At 43.1% G+C, this 22,052-nt stretch overlaps 1 protein-coding gene across 1 annotated transcript in view; it reads right to left on the bottom strand.

Annotated features, from left to right (window-relative positions):
• ATP8A2 (ATPase phospholipid transporting 8A2) overlaps nt 1-22,052 on the bottom strand; it is a 549,272-nt gene that overhangs the window by 441,584 nt on the left and 85,636 nt on the right. Inside the window, exons 17-19 of the mRNA XM_065423317.1 lie at nt 12,722-12,827; nt 10,425-10,507; nt 8,664-8,713 (exon numbers count right to left, since the gene is read on the bottom strand). Of these exons, the coding sequence (XP_065279389.1) occupies nt 8,664-8,713; nt 10,425-10,507; nt 12,722-12,827 (239 nt within the window). The remainder of the gene's footprint in view (nt 1-8,663; nt 8,714-10,424; nt 10,508-12,721; nt 12,828-22,052) is intronic.

Raw genomic sequence — 22,052 nt, 5'->3', positions numbered from 1 at the left:
ATGGTGGCTAAGAAGTGTGTCCTAGAAGTTCAAGGAGGGAGAAGATTTTGTGGAGTGTTGTGTCCAGTTCTGAGTTCCACATTTCAGGAAAGATGTTGGCAAATTGGAGAGAGTCCAGAGAACAGCAACAAAAATGATTAAAGGTCTAGAAAACATGACCTATGAGGGAAGATTGAAAAAATTGGGTTTGTTTAGTCTGGAAAAGAGAAGACTGAGAGGGGCATGATAGCAGTTTTCAAGTACATAAAAGGTTGTTACAAGGAGGAGGGAGAAAAAATGTTTTTCTTAAGTCTGAGGATACAACAAGAAGCAATGGGCTTAAATTGCAGCAAGGGAGGTTTAGGTTGGACATTAGGAAAAACTTCCTAACTGTCAGAGTGGTTAAGCACTGGAATAAATTTCTAAGGAAGTTGTGGAATCTCCATCATTGGAGATTTTTAAGTGCAGGTTAGGCAAACACCTGTCAGGGATGGTCTAGATAATACTTAGTCCTGCCATGAGTGCACGGAACTGGACTAGATGATCTCTCAAGGTCCCTTCCAGTCTTATGATTCTATGTCTGTGTGTGTGTAACAAGGCTGGAGGTAATTAATATCACTGTTGTATATGGAAGGCAACACCTTTAACTCTGGACAGCAAAAGATACTAGAAAAATATCAACAGTTTGGAGGGAATGAATTCAGAGAAGAGCAACAAAAATTATTTTAAAGATTTACTTGCAAAAAAAGAATAAAAGCGTATGAGGAAAGAGTTAAATTACCATGGATATGCTAACACTCTACCTTATGCATTTTTGACCCCAAGAAGAATTGGTAGAATTGTTTAAGCAGGTATAACTAGGAGTAATGGGATAAAAATGAAAAAAAATTAGGCTGAATGTTAGGAAAACTACGTTTGGGGTATATTAGATGGCAGAACAGTCTCCCATAGGAAGTGGTGGTAATCACTTGAATCATTTCTAACTGGACACTCAAGAATATACTGTAGGGAACAATCCTGCGCTGGCAGGGGTATCAATTAGATGACTTAATGGGTGTTTTTCACTTCTAAGTTTTATGTATGTTATTAAGGGACCTAGGCACTGTTCCCACAGATGAAGCAAGAGGGCTGATTTCATAAACCCTGGCAAAATGCCAATAAAAAGAATACTATCAGCACACTGTAAACTATGCAAACAAACCTCCTGCTTTAGGAGAAATTATTCAACAAATGAATGCAGGGTTCTTCAAAACATACAAAGGAGTGAACAATGGGGACTTTCATGTTCCTCTTAATTTTGCCTTACTAATAAATTGCATTTTGTGAGTTTCCCCCCAATTTCCAAAACATGGTTTGGTTCATCTGACATGCTATGAAGCTAGGCAGAATCTCCCACCACATGGAGTTTTGTGCCTCTTCCCAGTAGCAATCTGTGCACTAAAGATTCAGAAAAAAATTCCTAGCAAATAATTAGCTTTATTCTTACATTCAAAACAAAACAAACTACATAAAAAGAACAGTAGGATTTCAAAGTAGAGCATACACAAGTCAGGAAATGTCAAAGTTAAGATTGGTCACACAACCTTAACTCTCTCTGCAACTTTAACTCTGCCCCTTGTGCACACACATTCAGTACCGAGTTTGAGTCTCCACTTCTCTACAAGACTTTTACGTCAGTCTAAACCCAATGAAATCAAACAAGTTAGACTGGCATAAAACAGAGCGTAGAATTGGGTCCTGTGAATGAAGCAGGGGTACATAACAAATAGGGCCCTTCCAATTTCACAGTCCATTTTGGTCAACTTCACAGTCATAGGATTTAAAAAATCATAAATTTCATGATTTCAGCTATTTAAATTTAAAATTTCACAGTATTGTAATTGTAGGGGTCCTGACCCAAAAACGAGTTGGGGGGAGGGGGGGTCACAGTATTGCTGCCCTTACTTCTGTGCTGCTGCTAGTGGCGGCGCTGCCTTCAGAGCTGGGCAGCTTGAGAGTGGCGGCTGCTGGCCAGGAGCCCAGCTCTGAAGGCAGAGTTGCTGCCAGCAGCAGCACAGAAGTAAGGATGGCATGGTATGGTATTGCCACCCTTACTTCTGCACTGCTGCCTGCAAAGCTGGGCCCTCAGTCAGCAGCTGCCACTGTTCGGCTGGCCAGCTCTGAAGGTATCAGCACAGAAGTAAGGGTAGCAATACCGCGACCCCCCTAAAATAATCTTGCGACCCCCCTGCAACTCCCTTTTGGGTCAGGACCCCCAATTTGAGAAACGCTGGTCTCCCCTGTGAAATCATTATAGTATACGGTAAAAGCACACAAAAGACCAGATTTCTCAGGAGGAGACCAGATTTCACGGTCCATGACATATTTTTCATAGCCATGAATTTAGTAAGCCCCTAATAATGAATGAGACATGGCTTAGTTCAGAGCCTCAGTTTGGTTGAAATTCTGAGGATATTTTGGAAATAACAGAATGCAATGGTAGAATTAAAGTATATTGTAAATACACAGGCACAAGGGGACAGAGTAAAGACTTTTTGAGCAATCTTAGAATTGGCATGTCCTGACTTTTCGGTACTTCACTTTACAACCTTTTTAAAACAAACCAAAAAAGAAAAAGTTTTTTGTAGAACTTTGCTTCCTTCTGTGCGCACCTTCAGTCACCATATGGAATGAAGCAGGACTCCTGGTAAGTCCGATAAGATAAAGTACATGGGAGAGCATTTGTCTTCCTCGTCTCTTGGACTGAACTTTCTCCTGACAGGCTCTGCCCTGTTGAGTCTCCTACTCACAGCAGATATATAGGACACTCTTTTATCAAAAAGAGTCCAGAAGCTCTGCAGCAAACTAATGAGCCAGGGGAGCTTCCACCCTCTCCTGGGTCCTGGAATTGTGTGAGCAACCTCATCCTCTTTGCTAGAGTAAGATGCTACTATGGATGAGGGAGGGACAGGATAACAACAAGAGAGACTTCTATCTGTGAGCCCAAAGAGAATCCATGAAGGGCCAGAAAAGATCCCTGTAGTCAAAAGATGCAGGGACTTTCTGTGACCAGAAACCCTTCTACTCCCAGTGCTTGGGTTCCTGGATGATGACTCCACTCCCTTTATGGAGGTCGCAAAGCAAGTCCAGACATCCACAAGATCCAGTGAGAGCCATGGGGGCACATCTGAGGAACATTCAGAGAAGGCAAGGAAGAGGGAAACACAACCTAGACAAACCTTCCCCCTCACCATCCTCTTCCTCTTCAGCAGGCCAAGTCAACTTGCCACAGAAATAGGCAACAAAGAAGGCCCAAGCAACAGCTGAGTCAAACCTGGCCTTGGTCCACAGAACTGTGGGAGACCAGGCATTAGAAGTGGCAGAAAAGCCCAGTCTGACTGATACAACCCAAACCCAGGTGCAAAGCACAAAACATCTCCATCTTCTCAGCAGAGGGAGAATCTATGGGCCTTACCCTGTTATGCTAAGGTTCTCTTACACAGCCAGAGTGGTTCAAAGGATCCTTAGTGTAAATGAGAATTAGGCCTGAAGTGGTCTCCTGCTGGGAAGCAGAAGGGACACTGGAATTTGGGTGGTCAGGCTGCTCCCAAAAAAGGGCATGAAATTTCCCTCAAGTGGGAGATTCCCTCTACTTGTGTGGAAATCATGAATTATATTTTGCACTTATACAGTGCTTTTCATCTGACATTCTCGAAGCATTTTATTAAGGCAAGGTGAGAATCATTAGCCCCATTTTACAGGTGAGGAAATTTAGGCGCAGAGAAGTGAAGTGATCTGCCTAAGGTCACACTGAAAGTCTCTGACAGAGCTAGAACTAGAAAAGATGTCTCTTGACCCCCACTTCCATGTCTGACCACTAGACCTCTAATTCCCATTTGTAAGAAGGAGCAATTTATTCACCCCAGATTGAGGGAAATGGCAAATCTAAAGGAAAATGGATGATTTAACTAGCCAACCAACTATAATTTCTTTAGATTCCAGTGAACCTTTTTTTGCGACCAGGGGCTGCTAACAGAGAGTTTCGCAAGGGAGTTCTCCAGGTGAAGGAGGAGCAATACAGCACCCTTTTGGGGTAAGTGACTGTCTGTAGTATGTGTTTGTTTGTGTTTGGAGGTTACTTGCTGTGTGCTGAGCTTGTGTTTGTCAGTCTGTTTGTTTGTTTGGTTGTTTGAAGGACGGTGTGCTGTGGCTGGCAGTTGGAAGCTGTGAGCTTCAAAGGAAGGTTTGAAAGCTAGAAGCCTCTGGTAAGTGGCTGAGCCTTAATCAGTGGGCGGGGCATTCATACAGGCCAGGGCTTTATAAAGCAGTGCACAAGCGACCAGGGAGCTTTTGCGACCAGGGGCTGCTAACAGGGAGTTTCGCAAGGGAGTTCGGAAGGGGGCGACGGTCCCTTGCCGGTTCCATCTGTTTTCCCTTTATTCCCCTTAAAATCTATAAACCAACTACATTCAAAACTTCTTGCTTAAACAACCCTTTCAGCGGACAGGGGGCTGCAGACGGGAGTTTGAGAGGGAGTTTGACAGAGGGAGGCTTACGATGGTTAGGAAGACCCGCAACACCTGTGCCAGCACTGCTTCTGTCTCCTCCACCTGCGCCCGTAGCCAGACAGAGCGCCTGAGCATGGATGCTTCTACCCAGACCCTGGTGTGGTTTTGCAGAGACTGTAACTTGCAATTTCCACTTACTGATATCCAGGCTGGGGGGACCATCCAATGTGAAAGGTGCCTGCTGGTGGAATCTCTCAGGCAGCAGGTGGGAGAGCTACAGGAGGAGGTGGCTAGGTTAAGGAGCATCCGAATCCACGAGCAATTCCTGGACAGTGTCCATGTGGAGACAGCTGAGGTAGCTGTCCCAGTACACAGGACTGCTGATACACCACTGGTGGAGGAGGAGATGGCTCAGGGTGGACACTGGCAGCTGGTTACTTCTGGCAGCAGGCAGTGCTCCACCCCTGCTCCGAACCCTCCCGCCATGGTAATAGGTAACCGTTATGCTCTTCTTGATACAGGAAAGAAGGAATCACCCCCTACAGTAAAGGAGGAGAAGCCTCGTACCCCTAAGGCTGGGAGGTCTGCTGCCACCACTGCGAATAGGAAACGTAGGGTAGTGGTGGTCGGAGACTCTCTGCTGAGGGGGACGGAGGCGCCCATCTGTCGCCCTGACATTTCATCTCGGGAGGTATGCTGCCTGCCGGGAGCCCGTATCCGAAATGTTACGGAGGCATTGTCGAGGATTATCCAGCCCTCTGACTACTACCCCATGCTACTCATCCATGTGGGCACAAATGATACTGTGCGGTGTGACACTGAGCGGATCAAGAGTGACTACAGGGCTCTGGGAGTACGGGTGAAGGAGTTTGGAGCGCAGGTGGTATTCTCTTTGATTCTTCCTGTCAAAGGTAGGGGCCCGGGCAGAGACAGATGCATCATGGAGGTGAATGCCTGGCTGTGAAGATGGTGTCGCCAGGAGAGCTTTGGCTTCCTCGACCACGGGATGCTATTCGAGGAAGGACTGCTAGGCAGAGATGGCGTTCACCTTTCAAGGAGGGGAAAGACCCTATTTGGACACAGACTGGCTAACCTAGTGAGGAGGGCTTTAAACTAGGTTCGACGGGGACAGGTGAGCAAAGCCCACAGGTAAGTGGGGAACATGGAGACCTGGGAGATGGGTCGGAAATGAGAGGGAGTGTGGGCTATATTGGCAGAGAGAAAGGAGGGTCAGGACAAAACTGGGAGGAAAGATCAAACCAGTATCTTAGATGCCTATATAAAAATGCGAGAAGAATGGGTAATAAGCAGGAAGAACTGGAAGTGCTAATAAATAAATACAACTATGACATTGTTGGCATCACTGAAACTTGGTGGGATAATACCACATGATTGGAATGTTGGTGTGGATGGGTACAGCTTGCTCAGGAAGGATAGACAGGGGGAAAAGGGAGGAGGTGTTGCCTTATATATTAAAAATGTACACACTTGGACTGAGGTAGAGATGGACATTGGAGACGGAAGTGTTGAGAGTCTCTGGGTTAGGCTAAAAGGGGTAAAAAACAAGGGTGATGTCATGCTACGAGTCTACTACAGGCCACCTAACCAGGTGGAAGAGGTGGATGAGGCTTTTTTTAAACAACTAACAAAATCATCCAAAGCCCAAGATTTGGTGGTGATGGGGGACTTCAACTATCCAAATATATGTTGGGAAAATAACACAGAGGGGCACAGACTATCCAAAAAATTCTTGGACTGCATTGCAGACAACTTTTTATTTCAGAAGGTTGAAAAAGCTACTAGGGGGGAAGCTGTTCTAGACTTGATTTTAACAAATAGGGAGGAACTCGTTGAGAATTTGAAAGTAGAAGGCAGCTTGGGTGAAAGTGATCATGAAATCATAGAGTTTGCAATTCTAAGGAAGGGTAGAAGGGAGAACAGCAAAATAGAGACAATGGATTTCAGGAAGGCGGATTTTGATAAGCTCAGAGAGCTGATAGATAAGGTCCCATGGGAATCAAGACTGAGGGGAAAAACAACTGAGGAGAGTTGACAGTTTTTCAAAGGGACACTATTAAGGGCCCAAAAGCAAGCTATTCCGATGGTTAGGAAAGATAGAAAATGTGGCAAAAGACCACCTTGGCTTAACCACGAGATCTGGCATGATCTAAAAAATAAAAAGGAGTCCTATAAAAAATGGAAACTAGGACAGATTACAAAGGATGAATATAGGCAAACAACACAGGAATGCAGGGGCAAGATTAGAAAGGCAAAGGCACAAAATGAGCTCAAACTAGCTACAGGAATAAAGGGAAACAAGAAGACTTTTTATCAATACATTAGAAGCAAGAGGAAGACCAAAGACAGGGTAGACCCTCTGCTCAGTGAAGAGGGAGAAACAGTAACAGGAAACTTGGAAATGGCAGAGATGCTTAATGACTTCTTTGTTTCGGTCTTCACCGAGAAGTCTGAAGGAATGCCTAACATAGTGAATGCTAATGGGAAGGGGGTAGGTTTAGCAGATAAAATAAAAAAAGAACAAGTTAAAAATCACTTAGAAAAGTTAGATGCCTGCAAGTCACCAGGGCCTGATGAAATGCATCCTAGAATACTCAAGGAGCTAATAGAGGAGGTATCTGAGCCTCTAGCTATTATCTTTGGAAAATCATGGGAGACAGGAGAGATTCCAGAAGACTGGAAAAGGGCAAATATAGTGCCCATCTATAAAAAGGGAAATAAAAACAACCCAGGAAACTTTAGTTAGTTAGTTTAACTTCTGTGCCAGGGAAGATAATGGAGCAAGTAATTAAGGAAATCATCTGCAAACACTTGGAAGGTGGTAAGGTGATAGGGAACAGCCAGCATGGATTTGTAAAGAACAAATCGTGTCAAACCAATCTGATAGCTTTCTTCGATAGGATAACGAGTCTTGTGGATAAGGGAGAAGCTGTGGATGTGGTGTACCTAGACTTTAGTAAGGCATTTGATACGGTCTTGCATGATAGTCTTATCGATAAACTAGGCAAATACAATTTAGATGGGGCTACTATAAGGTGGGTGCATAACTGGCTGGATAACCGTACTCAGAGAGCTGTTATTAATGGTTCCCAATCCTGCTGGAAAGGCATAACAAGTGGGGTTCCGCAGGGGTCTGTTTTGGGACCGGCTCTGTTCAATATCTTCATTAACGACTTAGATATTGGCCAAGAAAGTACGCTTATTAAGTTTGCGGATGATACCAAACTGGGAGGGATTGCAACTGCTTTGGAGGACAGGGTCATAATTCAAAATGATCTGGACAAATTGGAGAAATGGTCTGAGTTAAACAGGATGAAGTTTAACAAAGACAAATGCAAAGTGCTCCACTTAGGAAGAAAAAATCAGTTGCACACATACAGAATGGGAAGAGACTGTCTAGGAAGGAGTACGGCAGAAAGGGATCTAGGGGTTATAGTGGACCACAAGCTAAATATGAGTCAACAGTGTGATGCTGTTGCAAAAAAAGCAAACATGATTCTGGGATGTATTAACAGGTGTGTTGTGAGCAAGACACGAGAAGTCATTCTTCCGCTCTACTCTGCTCTGGTTAGGCCTCAGCTGGAGTATTGTGTCCAGTTCTGGGCACCGCATTTCAAGAAAGATGTGGAGAAATTGGAGAGGGTCCAGAGAAGAGCAATAAGAATGATTAAAGGTCTTGAGAACATGACCTATGAAGGAAGGCTGAAAGAATTGGGTTTGTTTAGTTTGGAAAAGAGAAGACTGAGAGGGGACATGATAGCAGTTTTCAGGTATCTAAAAGGGTGTCATAAGGAGGAGGGAGAAAACTTGTTCACCTTAGCCTCTAAGGATAGAACAAGAAGCAATGGGCTTAAACTGCAGCAAGGGAGGTCTAGGTTGGACATTAGGAAAAAGTTCCTAACTGTCAGGGTGGTTAAACACTGGAATAAATTGCCTAGGGAGGTTGTGGAATCTCCATCTCTGGAGATATTTAAGAGTAGGTTAGATAAATGTCTATCAGGGATGGTCTAGACAGTATTTGGTCCTGCCATGTGGGCAGGGGACTGGACTCGATGACCTCTCGAGGTCCCTTCCAGTCCTAGAATCTATGAATCTATGGATCTATTAGTAATGTTACTAGCACATTTTCTCTCTTATTTGCTGCCTTGCATTTATTTAATATCAGCAGAAGTAACTTACCTAGAAAATTCCAGCACATTAAGAATTTCAAAGGCTTCCTCTTTCCCCAGCTGCAGAAAAATACATTGTACAGAAAATTAAGACGATGTGAACGATGCATATATGTATAGAAGCATCATGATTTCAAATGTGATGTGATGATATCGCCCTCTCCTGGTTAAAGAGGTATACTGTCCTATTTCAGTCTAACTGTGAAGTGGCAAATTCAGCCCTCATTTGCACTTGAACAACTCCAGTGACTTTCAATTTCTCTATTACCTTACGAGCCTGCAGTCACTGATTTTAGTGGGGTTGCATCTATATAACAGAGGAAATTCTAGCTCCCAATCTTTGCAAGCACATAAGTATGCTTTAAAAAAGACTAAACATTTAAACCTGCTAAGTAAAGGCCATTGACATAAGGAAAGGGTTCAAATATGGTCATAGACATAATAGATAAACAGTGCACCACCTGAATAAAAATCTTCCAGCAGAAGCAGAGACATTACTGTGATAACAAATCTGAACAGGCCTAATAAGCAGGATTCCCCCAAAAGTGTGGGCATTTATTTCATGTGTCAGACTGCAACGTACGGGACCAATATGCAAAAGAGACTACGATTTTCTGTTGAAAATTGCCGCATTTAGGAGCAAACCCTGGTATTACCAACAACCCTCCCCTGCACAAGCACAACGTTTCAGAGATGCAGTGAAACCTGTTTGATTCTACTGCACTGGGAAGCAGGTGCTGAGGGACCCAATGAAGGGACTGGTGGGGTTGAGTGTGGGTGGGCTGAGGGAAGAGAAATGAAGGGTTTATGGATCTACAACCAATCCTGTAGCAGAGCAGAGGTCCAGGACCTGACTGTAGCCTCAGAGCTGCTCTGGCAGCTGCAGAGCTTGGCCTAGGGAGGGAGGATTCCCCACCCATAGAAGCAGCATCACACAGCCCAGATACAGTACTCAAGCTGCGTGCTGGAGGCAGGATTTGTCTTGTGGTGCTCAAATGGGCTTAGCTATTTTAGTGATAACACCAGGTGCAGAGTAGGTGGGAGGGCCCTGGGCAGGTCCAGACAACACTGCACATCCAGGACCTACAACACGCTTTTTAAACCAAGTAACAGTGTTTTGAAGTGAAGAATAGAGATTCAGCTCTAGCACATGCCAGGACTTAGAAGTTAAAGGGACACTTACATATGTATCAGAGGGGTAGCCGTGTTAGTCTGAATCTGTAAAAAGCAACAGAGGGTCCTGTGGCACCTTTAAGACTAACAGAAGTCTTGGGAGCATAAGCTTTCGTGGGTAAGAACCTCACTTCTTCAGATGCAACTCTTGCATCTGAAGAAGTGAGGTTCTTACCCACGAAAGCTTATGCTCCCAAGACTTCTGTTAGTCTTAAAGGTGCCACAGGACCCTCAGTTACATATGTAATTACACTAAAGTATATATTCGTTCCAATCTATGTATTTTTTTTTCTCTTTGGGGGAAATCTTCTCCCCATTGCCCATCTCAAATTAATGTGCTTCCCAGAGCATCCCATAGGGGCAGCTTCAATTTACTGCCTCGATTAGTATCTGTTGCTCTTTGCCTGTTCCACTGAGGAAGGACCCAGGGATTCACCTCTAGCCAGATCCTTGGCTCTGCCCATCCCACTCTGCCAAACCCTGTCTGCACACGGCCTCAGAGGGAGCCCTGTAGAGCTGCCCGTGGACCCATACAAAGGGGATGTATCCCATGCACATATCCTTGAAAGCTACTGTACACCACACATGCTCTACTTACCGCATCAATGATAACTGAATGTGGAGTTCTTCCTGTGAAGATATAGCCAAGCTTTTTTGCTCCTTTTACTAACGCCCCTTCATCTGTCAATACAAGGAGCTTTGCTTTATTGGGGACTAATCAGAAATATAATCAGATGACAATGGAAAAAAACTACTCCCATGAGCATTGCATTGGCAGGATACAGGCAACGGGCAGCCACTGAATCAGAGATGTCTAAAATCTGTTACTGAGAGGAGCTAATCAGCAGCAATTAAAAAGTTTCCATCATAACCCTTAGCTAAAGCATGCTTGCACTGGCATTCCTCCTACAAAACTGCATACAGGTTAACAGGGCTGCACACATGTACTTTATATTTGACATTCTGTATATAATGCATTGTATTTGTTGAAGCATTAACCTATCCTAAATGCTCAATTACTGAGGGACAAGTTATACTCATTGCTATATTTGCTTTCCATGACCAACTCTTAGTATAAACATTCATGAGTGATGTACCCGAATATTTGGATGCTAATATCTAAACTGCATCATTGAATGTATTAACCTAAATTTGGGTTATTGCAGATTATGTACTATATGAATTTTATGACTGTTAAACCAAACTTTGTACTTTTGGATAATCTAAGCACTATACCCAGTAGGGATGTAAATAGCAGTTAAAAAAAGGAACCGTGTAACTGATTAAAATTGTATCGGTTACATGGTTAAATGTTTTATGCAGTGCTCTGCTGCCGGCCCCTGCACCCAGGGATCCTGGCCATGGACCGCGGCCGGGGATTCCGCCACCCGCGGCTGGGGACTTCACGGCCAGCTGCCAGCCCTGCGCCCAGGGTCCCTCCTGGCTGCTGCCCCCAGGGTGGCAGTGGAGTTTAATCATTAACTGTTAACTGAAACCGATAAGACTGATGCTTATCAGTTAACCGGTTAAACATTTACATCCCTAACACCCAGATGTACAGACACTCCCTTCCTTAACCTGTGTATTATATAATTGTAACATTTGCTTTAATACAACATTTTAAATCTGTTACTATTGAAGAGCCATAGTTTGTCTGTTCGTGTTCTGTAAAGTTTTCTTTAAACTTGTCTGGAAAATTAGGACGATCAAAGCTACGTACGTCAGTATTTATACAACATGCATTTAATCCAACTTCTGCTGGAATGACTCAACAACTTCTTTCCACACAAAAATTCACCATATTCTATTGGAGACTGGGGAAAGTAATGAAGAGCTCAAATAATTCTGCAAGTTAGAACTCAGAGGCAATGCCTCAGGCAGTGGGATGTACCACATGCTTAGAGAAAGACAAATGGCAAGGTCTGAATTCCCCTGTATCGGTGGGGTTTGCAATGTCCAATTCCATTGATCCTGGTATATCCATGAGGAAAGCCTTCCCACATCCTGAGAGCAGAGCTCACAGCTGAGCCTTCCTGTTGTTTGCTCTTCACCCCACTCCTGTACCCAACCCTCCCTGAAGAGAGGTAAGAGGCACAGAGAGGAATTCATGCTCCTTGGACCACATTAAGCACTGAACAATCTCCACATGGTAGGATAAAAAAAAATCAAGTTATATAAAAAAAAAAAAACCTGTCATTGAGGGGAGTTTGCCACAGAGCTACTCCCCCACCCCAATCTGCAGGGCATGTCTGTTCCTTCTGGTCTCCTTTGTTCCCCTCAACAGCACAGAATGGAGGGGAACATGGGCCCCAATAAATTCTGGACCCAATTCTTAATTGTCTCATGTCCTGTGTAGTCGTTTACACCTTCATAAAGTGGGTGCAGGATGCTGCCAAAGTAGAACAGTGGCAGTGTTTGCGTTCATTTCGCACAGGCATAAAGGATGACACAAAGGGCAAAGCAGTGGACAATCAGGTACTGCTAGCTCGTTGACGGGGCTAGTTTGTGATTGGTTGCTTCAAGGATACAAAAAGGGGATAAGGGAGTCAAAAATGGAGTCTCACCTTGCTAGTTGCCTCAAAGGGGTGGCAAAAGTCTTGGGTTGTGGGCCCACCCCACCCCTCTATATAATCCAGCAGAAGCAGCTGGTAGCAGCGGGGATCACCTCTGAAGGATGAAGCAGTGGCTGTGCTCTCTCTGTACAGTGGGGAGTGCCAGGAGATAGTGTACCCTCTGTGCACGCTGGTGTCTTGAAGGCACCATAAAGCCCATTATTAGTCATACAGAAAAGGAGATTTTGTTTGCTTTTAAATGTGGTTTTTAATTTAAGAGCATTTTTTTAAAAGCTCTTGGCTTCTCTCTCCCACTCCACAAAAGAAGGAGAAAATGACCAACCTGGTGAGGAGGCCTGGTAGATTATTGTATTTTCATCTCTCTCAGGAACAACAGTGTGACACACGGCCAGCAGAGTGAGGAACTCCTGTATGTGAGCAGCTGTGGGCTACAAAGAACATCACCAAGTTAGTCTGGTACTTTCATTACAAGGAGACTCAATGTATAAGACATAGGCACATTCTGGATTTTAAAACAGAACTCGGTCTGTTTAGATGTGCAACACCCACTTCTCTAACTCAGTGTACTGCCTCTTTCACCTCTCAGCCATGCTAGAATATTGGAGATATCAAGAGCCAGTGCTAATGAACTCTCATTCTGTGTGCAGCACTCGATCTACAGATAAATTACTTACACACACACACACACACAGTTGGAAAGCCAGAACCATTGTCCTTCCACTCAAAAAAACAAAAGGGGCTTGATTTTGTACAGCCCTGCACCTTGTGTAGTCATTTACATCTTTGCAAGGTAAAAGCAAAGGAATTAGTGTAAAATGCTACCATTGGACTGTGACTGGAAAAAATGAGATTTGGTAGCATTTATACCAGATTTACACAGGTGCAAATGACCACATAAGGAGCAATGTAGTATAGGATTAGGCCCAAGTGCTCTGCTAAAAAGACTTGTGGGGACAAACAGCTTAATTAGTTCTAAGAGAGCTCTTCAAATTTATGAGTGGGATTATATGACAGGGTTGCTTGTGATGGTTGGGGGCAGGGCTCGGCAGCCGTGGGGCTCACTACTGAGGTCATGCAGAGCATTTTCTCTCTCTCTCTCTCGTGCCTGGTTGGCTAGTTCTTACTCACATGCTCAGGGTCTAACTTATTGCCATATGTGGGACTGGGAAGGAATTTCCCCCCAGTCAGACTGGCAGTGACTTCAGGGGGATTATGCTTTCCTCTTCAGTGTGTAAGTGCAGGTTACTTGCTGAGATTATCTGTGTATCTCTCTCAATCAATTTCCTGCCATTGCTGGGGCCTTGAGCATTGGTGCACCTTGGTCTCTCCTATTCTCTGCCTGTGGCACACAATTGTTTAGTCTCCTGTGGGCTGTAATACTTTGGTCTAATTTCAGTTGTTGGGATTAGTGTGTGGATGCTGGTGGCCTATAATATACAGGAGGTCAGACTAGATGATCTCGTGGTCCCTTCTGGCCTTAGACTCTATGACTATGACTTGAGCTAAAGGTGACAGCAGTAGTAAATTCCTTATCCTCTCTATGGGCTGGCCAGTAGAGGACAACAACACTCACTCATCTTGTAAACCTCAGCGTGAACTTTACACAGCCAAAAATGCACAATCAGCTACTATACTGTCCTGCTAGTATAACCCACACACCTTCTGGGTATGGTGTTCAGTCCCATCTAGTAGCACCGAGACCACTTAGAGAGAGAGATTAATAAATTTGCTCTACAGCCTTAGCTAACAGCCAGCTGGCTTTTAGCTCATGCGGTAGAGGCTCATGCCCTAAGCTCCAGAGGTCCCCGGTTTGATCCTGATGACCGGCGTCTGTCGGTGTTACAATAGCACTGTAGCTGGCCTTGTTGAATAAGAGATGGTCATATAAAAATGATCTGAGATTTTATTAAAAAAATGATTCCAAGATTTCCAGTTCTCACTCATAGATTCAAAGTTTAAAAGGGACCATTGTGATCATCTAGCCTGACCTCCTATATAGCACAGGCCACAGAACTTCTTCAAAATAATTCCTAAAACAGATCTTTAGAAAAACATCCAGTCTGGATTTACAAATTGTCAGTGATGGAGAATCCTCCATGACCCATGGTAAATTTTTCCAATGGTCAATTACCCTCACAGTAAAAAATTTACACCTTAGTTCCAGTCTAAATTTATCTAGCTTCAACTTCCCGCCATAGGATCGGGTGATATCTTTGCCACCAGACTGAAGAGCCCATTATCAAATATTTGTTCCACAGGTGGGTACTTATAGAGGGTAATCAAGTCACCCCTTAACCATCTCTTTGTTAAGCTAAACAGATTGAGCTCCTTGACTGTAATCACTATAAAGCATGTTTTCTAATCTGTAAATCATTCTCGTGGCTCTTCTCTGAACCCTCTCCAATTAATCAACATCCTTCTTGAATTCTGGGCACCAGAACTGGATACAGTATTCCAGCAGCAGTTGCTCCAGTGCCAAATACAGAGGTAAAATAACCTCTCTACTCCTACTTGAGATTCCCCTTTATGCATCCAAGGATCACATTAGTTCTTTTGGCCACAATGTCACACAATGAGCTCACGTTCAGCTGATTATCCATCATGACTCCCAAATCTTTTTCAGAGTCACTACTTCCCAGGATAGAGTCCTCCATCATGTAAGTATGGCCTACTTTCTTTGTTGCCAGATGTATACATTTACATTTAGCCATATTAAAATGCATATTATTTGCTTGTGCCCAGTTTACCAAGTGTTCCAGGTTGTTCTGAATCAGTGACCTATCCTCTTCCTTATTTACCACTCCCCCAATTTTTGTGTCTCTGCAAACTTTATCAGTCATAGTTTTATGTCTTCTGTCAGGTCATTGATAAAAATGTTAAATAGCATAGGGCCAAGAACCGATCCCTGTGGGACCCCACTGGATGACGATTCCCCATTTACAGTTACATGTTGAGGCCTACCAGTTAGCCAGTTTTCAATACATTTAATGTGTGCCATGTTAATTTTACATGATTCTAATTTTTTAATCAAAATATTGTGAGGTACAAAGTCAAACACCTTTCAGAAGTCTCAGTATATTATATCAATACTATTACCTTTATCAACCAAACTTGTAATCTCATCAAAAAAGATTACAAGTTGGTTTGGAAGGATCTATTTTCCATAAATCCATGTTGATTCACATTAATGACGCTACCCTTCGTTAGTTCTTTATTAACAGAGTCTCATATCAGCCACTCCATTATCTTGTTTGGAACTGATGTCAGGCTGACCGGCCTATATGTACTCGGGTCATCCTGTTGACCCTTTAAAAAACCTGGTACAATATTAGCTTTCTTCAAGTCTTCTGGAACGTCCACAGTGCTCCAAAAATTATTGAAAATTAACACTGACCGTCCAGTGAGCTCCTCAGACAGCTCTTTTAAAACTCTTGGATGCAAGTTATCTGGGTCTGCTGATTTTAAAATGTCTATCTTTATACCTTCTATTTAACATCGTCCCGAGACACTAGTGGAATGGAAAGAGCATTGTCACTCTGCATCATCTGTTTTTCCCCCAAATACAGAACAGAAGTATTTATTGAATACTTCTGACTTTTTTGCATTATTATTGATATTTCTACCATTTCCAGCTAGTAATGGATCAATTCCATTGTTAGCATTCTTTTTGTTCCTAATACATTTTAACAACTCCTTCTTATTGTCCTTAACTCTGCTAGTCAGAGTTCTACTTGTGTCCCTTGGCTTCCCTTATCAATTTTCTACAATTCTTAACTTTTGATTTATAGTCATTACTATCAACTTGCCCTTTCTTCCATTTGTTATATTTTTTCACTTCCCCTCTAATCTAGGTTGGTTTTTAACCAGCACAGCCTTCTTCCTCAATTGTAGGATTGTGGCTTTTGGGGCATCTAGTAAGGTGTTCTTAAAACAATTCTCAATTATTCACCTTTTTTTATTAAATTCTTCCTGCCCAGCTGATTTGGCTCATAATTGTTTTCAGCTTTGTGAAATTGGTCCTATTAATTGCCGTATGTGTGTGTGCGCGTGTGTGTATATATATACAGAAAGAGAGAGAGAGAGAGAGAGAGAGAGAGAGATCTGGACTTTATTCTGCTTACACACTATAAATGTGATCAAGTCATGATCACTTGTACCTAAGCTACCATTAACTTTTAGTTCTGTGATCAGTTCCTCTTTATCTGTCAGATTCTGTGAGTAGGTCCTGCCTCATACCAGCCCTCTAATACAAGGGCTTATGTCTCAGGCTCTCTTCCTACTACAAGTGACAGAGCCAAAATTAAAACTCTGGAATTCCTGTCTCCTAGTCCTGTAATTCAACTACTATAATTTCCCTTCACCTTGCCCCTTTTTTACCATTAAAAAAATAAGTTTTGTGCAGCTTCAGAGGTAAGGTTAAAAACAATTCTGCTTCAAACTGCAGTTCTACAGTAAGGACAACCTATATAATAAAATTCTAGGACTGTCACTCTTTGAAGCCTAGAATGTCTGTTGAGTCAGCGTGAAGCAATAGAAACAGCTACAAACATTGTTGAGGGCTTTTTTTGTTTAGAATATCACCAGGTTGAATAATCCCAGAATTCACTGAGAACAATTTTTAAGTTCTCAGACATTTTGACTTTACAAATTACAAATCATGCAACAGCAAGACACGTATTTATGCCAAGCCTAGAGTCCTAGGTAGCATAGATAACTCACTCAATTACCATCCCTACTCTACAGCTAATTTGCATGCAATAATTTCATTGGTTGTATGAGGGAGACTGCAAAGATGGTGGCATACTTGGCCCAGCTGCCACAGTTCTTCAAAACCACCCACACAGCACCAAACCAATACACGCAATAACCCCAAATACACAGAGCCCCTGACGGCAGCATGCATCACTCATTCCCCACCCACACAATTCAACACAATCTCCCAGCACAACACAGTCGACACACAAATCAACACAACCATCCACTCAACAATACAACCAGCAGACACAATAACCCCAAACTTCTCTGAAGCCTAGAATGCCTTGAGTCAGTGTGAAGTGATGGAAACAACTACAAGCATGGTTGAGAGCTCTTTTTGTTTAGAATCTGAGCAAATTCAATCCTCCGTGGGATTCACAGTCTGTTACTGCCCAACTTTTAAGTTCTCAGCCATTTTCAGATTTTATTTTAAAAGCCACACATGATTTTACTAATTATACCCTTGCAAAAGCAAGGGCTCGCAGCTACTAGTAATGCGTAACAGCCCACATTACACTTCAACTGTAAAATCCACTGCCATTGGCAGGGTTTCTGATTAACTCTTTTTTCACAATACTAAGACCACAACATCTTGCAACAGCTACTGCATGACATTTCAATTAAAAACTAAGTAAGCTCAAAAATTGTTGGGAAGCAGATGTCTTAAGATGTCTTTGAAAAAGAAAACAATACACCTAGTACATATATGGTTAGTTTACTTTGTATATTTGTTTTATACTGTGAATATTTTAATAGTTAAGAATGGAATTTGGCTCCCATCATTAGACCCCTATGGGATTGCATGGGTACATCTTAGAGCAGAATTTGGATCCATCCTGAGCAAATACCGGTAATCATCTAATTTATTATTACACCGGAGAGCAGAGACTACATTCAAGGACATGAACAGATGGTGTATCATCAAAAAGAAATGTGAGAAATGGAAATTTTATTGTCCAGGAGGTTACATGCAGTTGCTGTGTTATTTCTAATGAAAGCGGTGAAACTTATACCCCCATCTCCACAAAATATGCAGCCTGCTGGATTCTCATTTCAGCATCTGTTGCTGCAAGCCTTTGATGTCCACATAACAAATATATTACCTAGCCTATTATGCACTTTCACAATTTCTTTCCATCTGAACCTGCCTTCCCCCGCATCATAGGTTTTAAGTGCTACCTCCTCCTCTATTTGGCTTGTATGAAGCCAATTTAATTTGTTGCTGTCTTTATGTTTTCACAGTTTACAATGGATTACATGGCAACCTCCCAATTCTATAGCAACAGATCACCAAACAGTGAGGCCTATCGCTTCAGCTCTTTCACACAGCTGCTATTTGTTTTCTTGCTATATTGTTCCAGCACTGACACAATATTTATTGTGTCAATGAAGACTGAGACAGAATCAAAATACTACCTCAGAATTATGTGCAAAGATCCTCATGTTCATTAACAACTTCTGTGGTTATAATTCTGATTCTCCGTTTGAAGTGTACCCCCTGCCCACACAGACTATCAGATTCTGCATTATTAGTTATGGTTTTCATTTAATAGAGGAGAACCCAACCATTCTGTCGCTGAAATTCTAACAGACCCTTGAAATTCCTTGTTTAGCCCTTGGGCCATGCCCCAGCACAGATGCCACCACTGCTTTAACTCTTGATTCCTCCCCGCCTTCTTTTAGTCCCATTTTTCTTTTTTATATATCTGGACATTTTTCTACTTTTTTATTTTGCCCTTTATCTTGTTTTGCTCCCCATCTGCCCACTAGTAGCTCCCACTCTTACCAGCACCATTGCTTCCAACCTTCTTTCTCCCAGGCACCAGTTATTCCCATCCAATCATGTTAACCCTAATTTTAATGTTTGTGCTTAGAAGTAGAAATCTATTTCTTTTCAAGTTTCACCCTAAAAAGAGACCCCCTATGGTATATGTAATTCTTACCAAAGCACTCCCTGGCCCAGATCCTCAACCCATATACATTGCATCCAATGCACACATGCAAGTCCGGATTTTAAAACACATGTAGGAACATGCTCACAAAAATCCAAATTTGCAAGTATGGTGATGCCTTCATTGGGTTATGTGTGGGGAACTGAACCCAGGACCGCCTGATCTAAAAGCATGACCCTTTACTGCTTGAGATAAAGGTCAGGGTCTGTTAAATTAGGAGGCAGCGGCAGACTTACAAAACCTCATTATGTTGTCTGGCCACTAGAGGGGGAACAAAGACTCAGGCTTTGTTAATACTGGGTCCTCTCTGCCAGCAGAGCGGGTGCTGAGTACACAATTTAATTGTCGTGGATTTGGAAATCTGCACCTGTATGCCACAGCGGGTAGAGCACCATTATTTCTATCCCCAAGAATCTCCAGACAGATACAATGATAAAAAATGTAACAGAAAAAAGACTTTAAAATGCATCTCTAACTTGGTAGTGACATTTAATGTTAGATCAACTCCACGGTTCATAACATTTCCAGAAAGGAAGAAGATTGACTTATTTTTCAGTCAGTTTGTTCATACAAACCATTTTGCAGGGTCACATGATATGTATTTACTACCCACAAGATAACAGTTCTACCACCAGCACAGCTAGCAAAATAATTACCCATTTTAGTCCCATGTGGGCTTGGGTCTCACCATTGCTAAATGCCTTTAAATCAGTGGTTTTCAACCTTTTTTCATTTGCAAACCTCTACAAAATTTCAAATGGAGGTGCGGACCCCTTTGGAAATCTTAAACAGTCTGCAGACTTCCAGGGGTCCATGGACCAGAGGTTGAAAACTACTGTTCTAAATGCAATATGACAAGAACAAGTATTACTTCTCCTGTCTACCACACCTGTTTGAGGCTCAGTCCTGTAAAATGCTGGGCACCCCTGAAACATGAAGTCACTAGGAGTTGAAGGTATTCAGCACCCTTCAAGCACAGACATAGAAAGAATTCATATCTGACCTCTCTCAACATCCAAACAAAACTCATTTTCCTCTAACTGTCATGGTCTGAAGGTCCCACAAACATGGGAGAAGATGGTTTGTTTGTTTAACAAATTGCCAGCCGTTACCGAATATCTGTTTTTTTTTAAATTGCACATATCAATGAGAAGGAAGTGGAGCAGGGGTGCGGACAACCAGCTTTTTTGAAAATTATTCTTTTTCCTCCCAAACCATGGCAATTTCTTATTGTTTGTGTGCTGATGAGTGGGTAAAATTTGGGCTGAAGCAGTTATTTCCTGAAAAGTGTCACAGTCCCCTGAAGCCTCCTACAGACTCTTAAAAACTGCAGTATATCCGCACCTGTGTGTTTTATTGAGATGAAAGTCTAGAAGTGTAGAAAATGATGCAGTATTTTTTTATGCCTGTGATAAAACAGAACAGAGTCAGGGCATGGGGGCTAGTTCTCAGCTCAGCGTTGTGGGTATTTACTGTGCATGTGTAATGCCGACAGACCCCAGTCATGGGCGGGTGGGATGGGATCTCTGGAGCTTAGTGCATGAGCCTCTACCGCATGAGCTAAAAGCCAACTGGCTGTTAGCTGAGGCTGTAGAGCAGACTCATTTTATCTCTCTCTCTCGCTAAGTGGTCTCAGTGCCATTAGGTGAGACAGAACAGCACACCCAGAAGATTTGTGGGTTACACATACACAACTTTGAAGTTCCATCAATCGATTTTACCCAGTTTATAAACAGTTTAACATACTCAGCAAACATTATTTTAAGTCCTTGAAAAGTCAGCTACTTCCATTCTAATAAGAATTTAGAGCTTTTTCCTAAGGATACAGCCTGTTTAATCTCCTTGATGCTGTGGCAAAAAACATCTAATGGAAGCAGCTGTGAAAGGCAAATATGGGCATTCTTTCTTCCCCCAAAACCTAATGAAGAGGTCATGCGAATCCTTTCATATATGTCAAGTGACAGTGAATTTTTTCTCCCAGAAAACTTTCTACAGAATAATCTTTCTACAGAATAATCAATCTCCTTGATTGACAGTCAAAATTGGATTTGTCCATCAGTCAATATTCAGAGTTAGCATTGGACCAAAAGAGCTAAGAAATTTAAAGAAGATGCACGTGGACAGCAATGTCCCCAGATGATGGAGAACATTCTCCTGGGATATAAGATAGACTTGCAACCTTGGGCTGGGAAGTCTGTGTGAAATCAAGGGCTATGCTAATGAGTGAGCACATGTGTATATAGTGTTTGTGAAAAGCAATCACAGATTGCTGTAGAGACCAAGGTCCACAAGTTATGCACAAAACACATACAGCACAGGCAGACAATACAAGCTTCCCCATAATGCTCCATCAGTGTTGCTCAATCCTTAGTTTCAGGGACCACTTCTAAGGTTGAGAGAGTAATTCAGTCTCCCCAATCCATTTGAATTGGCCTTTCCTCAAGGACTACTAATGAAGGCACCAATTAGTGTAAATTGTGGCATCCACCGAACGATACATTTCTCATAGACCATTGAGCTGCCATCAGATGTTAACTTACACTCATTCCAGACTGACACCGTGTCTACACTACAAAATTAAGTTGATCTAACTTATATCAGCGCACAGCTGCTGCAGTAATTACATCACCTGTGCGTGTCTACACACTGCTCCCTGTGTCAGCAGTGTGTGTCCTCACCAGGAGCACTTGTATTGACTGTACTGTCACTGTGAGGCCCTGTGGAACAGCAGGGGCGGGGCCATGGGGAAGAGCCAGGGAGCCCCCTGCGGCAGCTCCCCACCTCCCCTCCTCCCGGGGAGCCCCCCGCGGCAGCTCCCTGCTCCGCCCTGCGGCGCCCCTGCGGCAGCTCCCCGCCCCCACTCCGCCCAGGCAGGCCCCCCTGTGGCAGCTCCCCGCCCCAGCTCACCTCCGCTCCGCCTTCTCCCCTGAGCACGCCGGCGCTGCT

This window comes from Emys orbicularis, chromosome 1 (genome assembly GCF_028017835.1).
Source record: "Emys orbicularis isolate rEmyOrb1 chromosome 1, rEmyOrb1.hap1, whole genome shotgun sequence".
Taxonomy (NCBI): domain Eukaryota; kingdom Metazoa; phylum Chordata; order Testudines; family Emydidae; genus Emys; species Emys orbicularis.
The sequence above is the reverse complement of the archived record's forward strand: the minus strand, read 5'-3'. Positions and strand labels throughout refer to the sequence as shown.